The 329-nt window shown below is 40.1% G+C and overlaps 1 protein-coding gene across 1 annotated transcript in view; it reads left to right on the forward strand.

Annotated features, from left to right (window-relative positions):
- LOC119589173 (ankyrin repeat domain-containing protein 13D-like) overlaps positions 1 to 329 on the forward strand; it is a gene marked incomplete in the record, with an annotated part of 44,726 nt that overhangs the window by 27,253 nt on the left and 17,144 nt on the right. The window contains 1 exon segment of the mRNA XM_037937768.1: positions 101 to 244. Within this exon segment, the coding sequence (XP_037793696.1) occupies positions 101 to 244 (144 nt within the window).

A 329-nucleotide genomic window follows, 5' to 3' on the forward strand; every position in this document is an offset into this window, starting at 1 on the left:
AGTAGCCCAAGAACATAAGGAGGAAAGGAACTTTCTGAGACAGTGATACTGTATGTAGAAACTGAATAAAGTGAAAGAGCTGTTGTATTGTACTTTGCAGTGCCTTTGGTTTCACGCATGTGCCCAAGTGACACCTACAAAGTATACAAGAGTGGGTCCAGTGTGCGTATAGACACAACACTCCTAGGATTTGATCAGACTAGCTGGCAGAGGGGGAACCGCAGCTATATTTTCAATGGCCAAGGTAAGAAGTTCATACATAATATGAGACCAATTTCTTTGATTAATTTTGGTAAGCTGACAAAAACATGACATAAGATGTTAGAACT

The sequence above is a fragment of the Penaeus monodon genome, chromosome 25, assembly GCF_015228065.2.
Source record: "Penaeus monodon isolate SGIC_2016 chromosome 25, NSTDA_Pmon_1, whole genome shotgun sequence".
NCBI classification, from domain to species: domain Eukaryota; kingdom Metazoa; phylum Arthropoda; class Malacostraca; order Decapoda; family Penaeidae; genus Penaeus; species Penaeus monodon.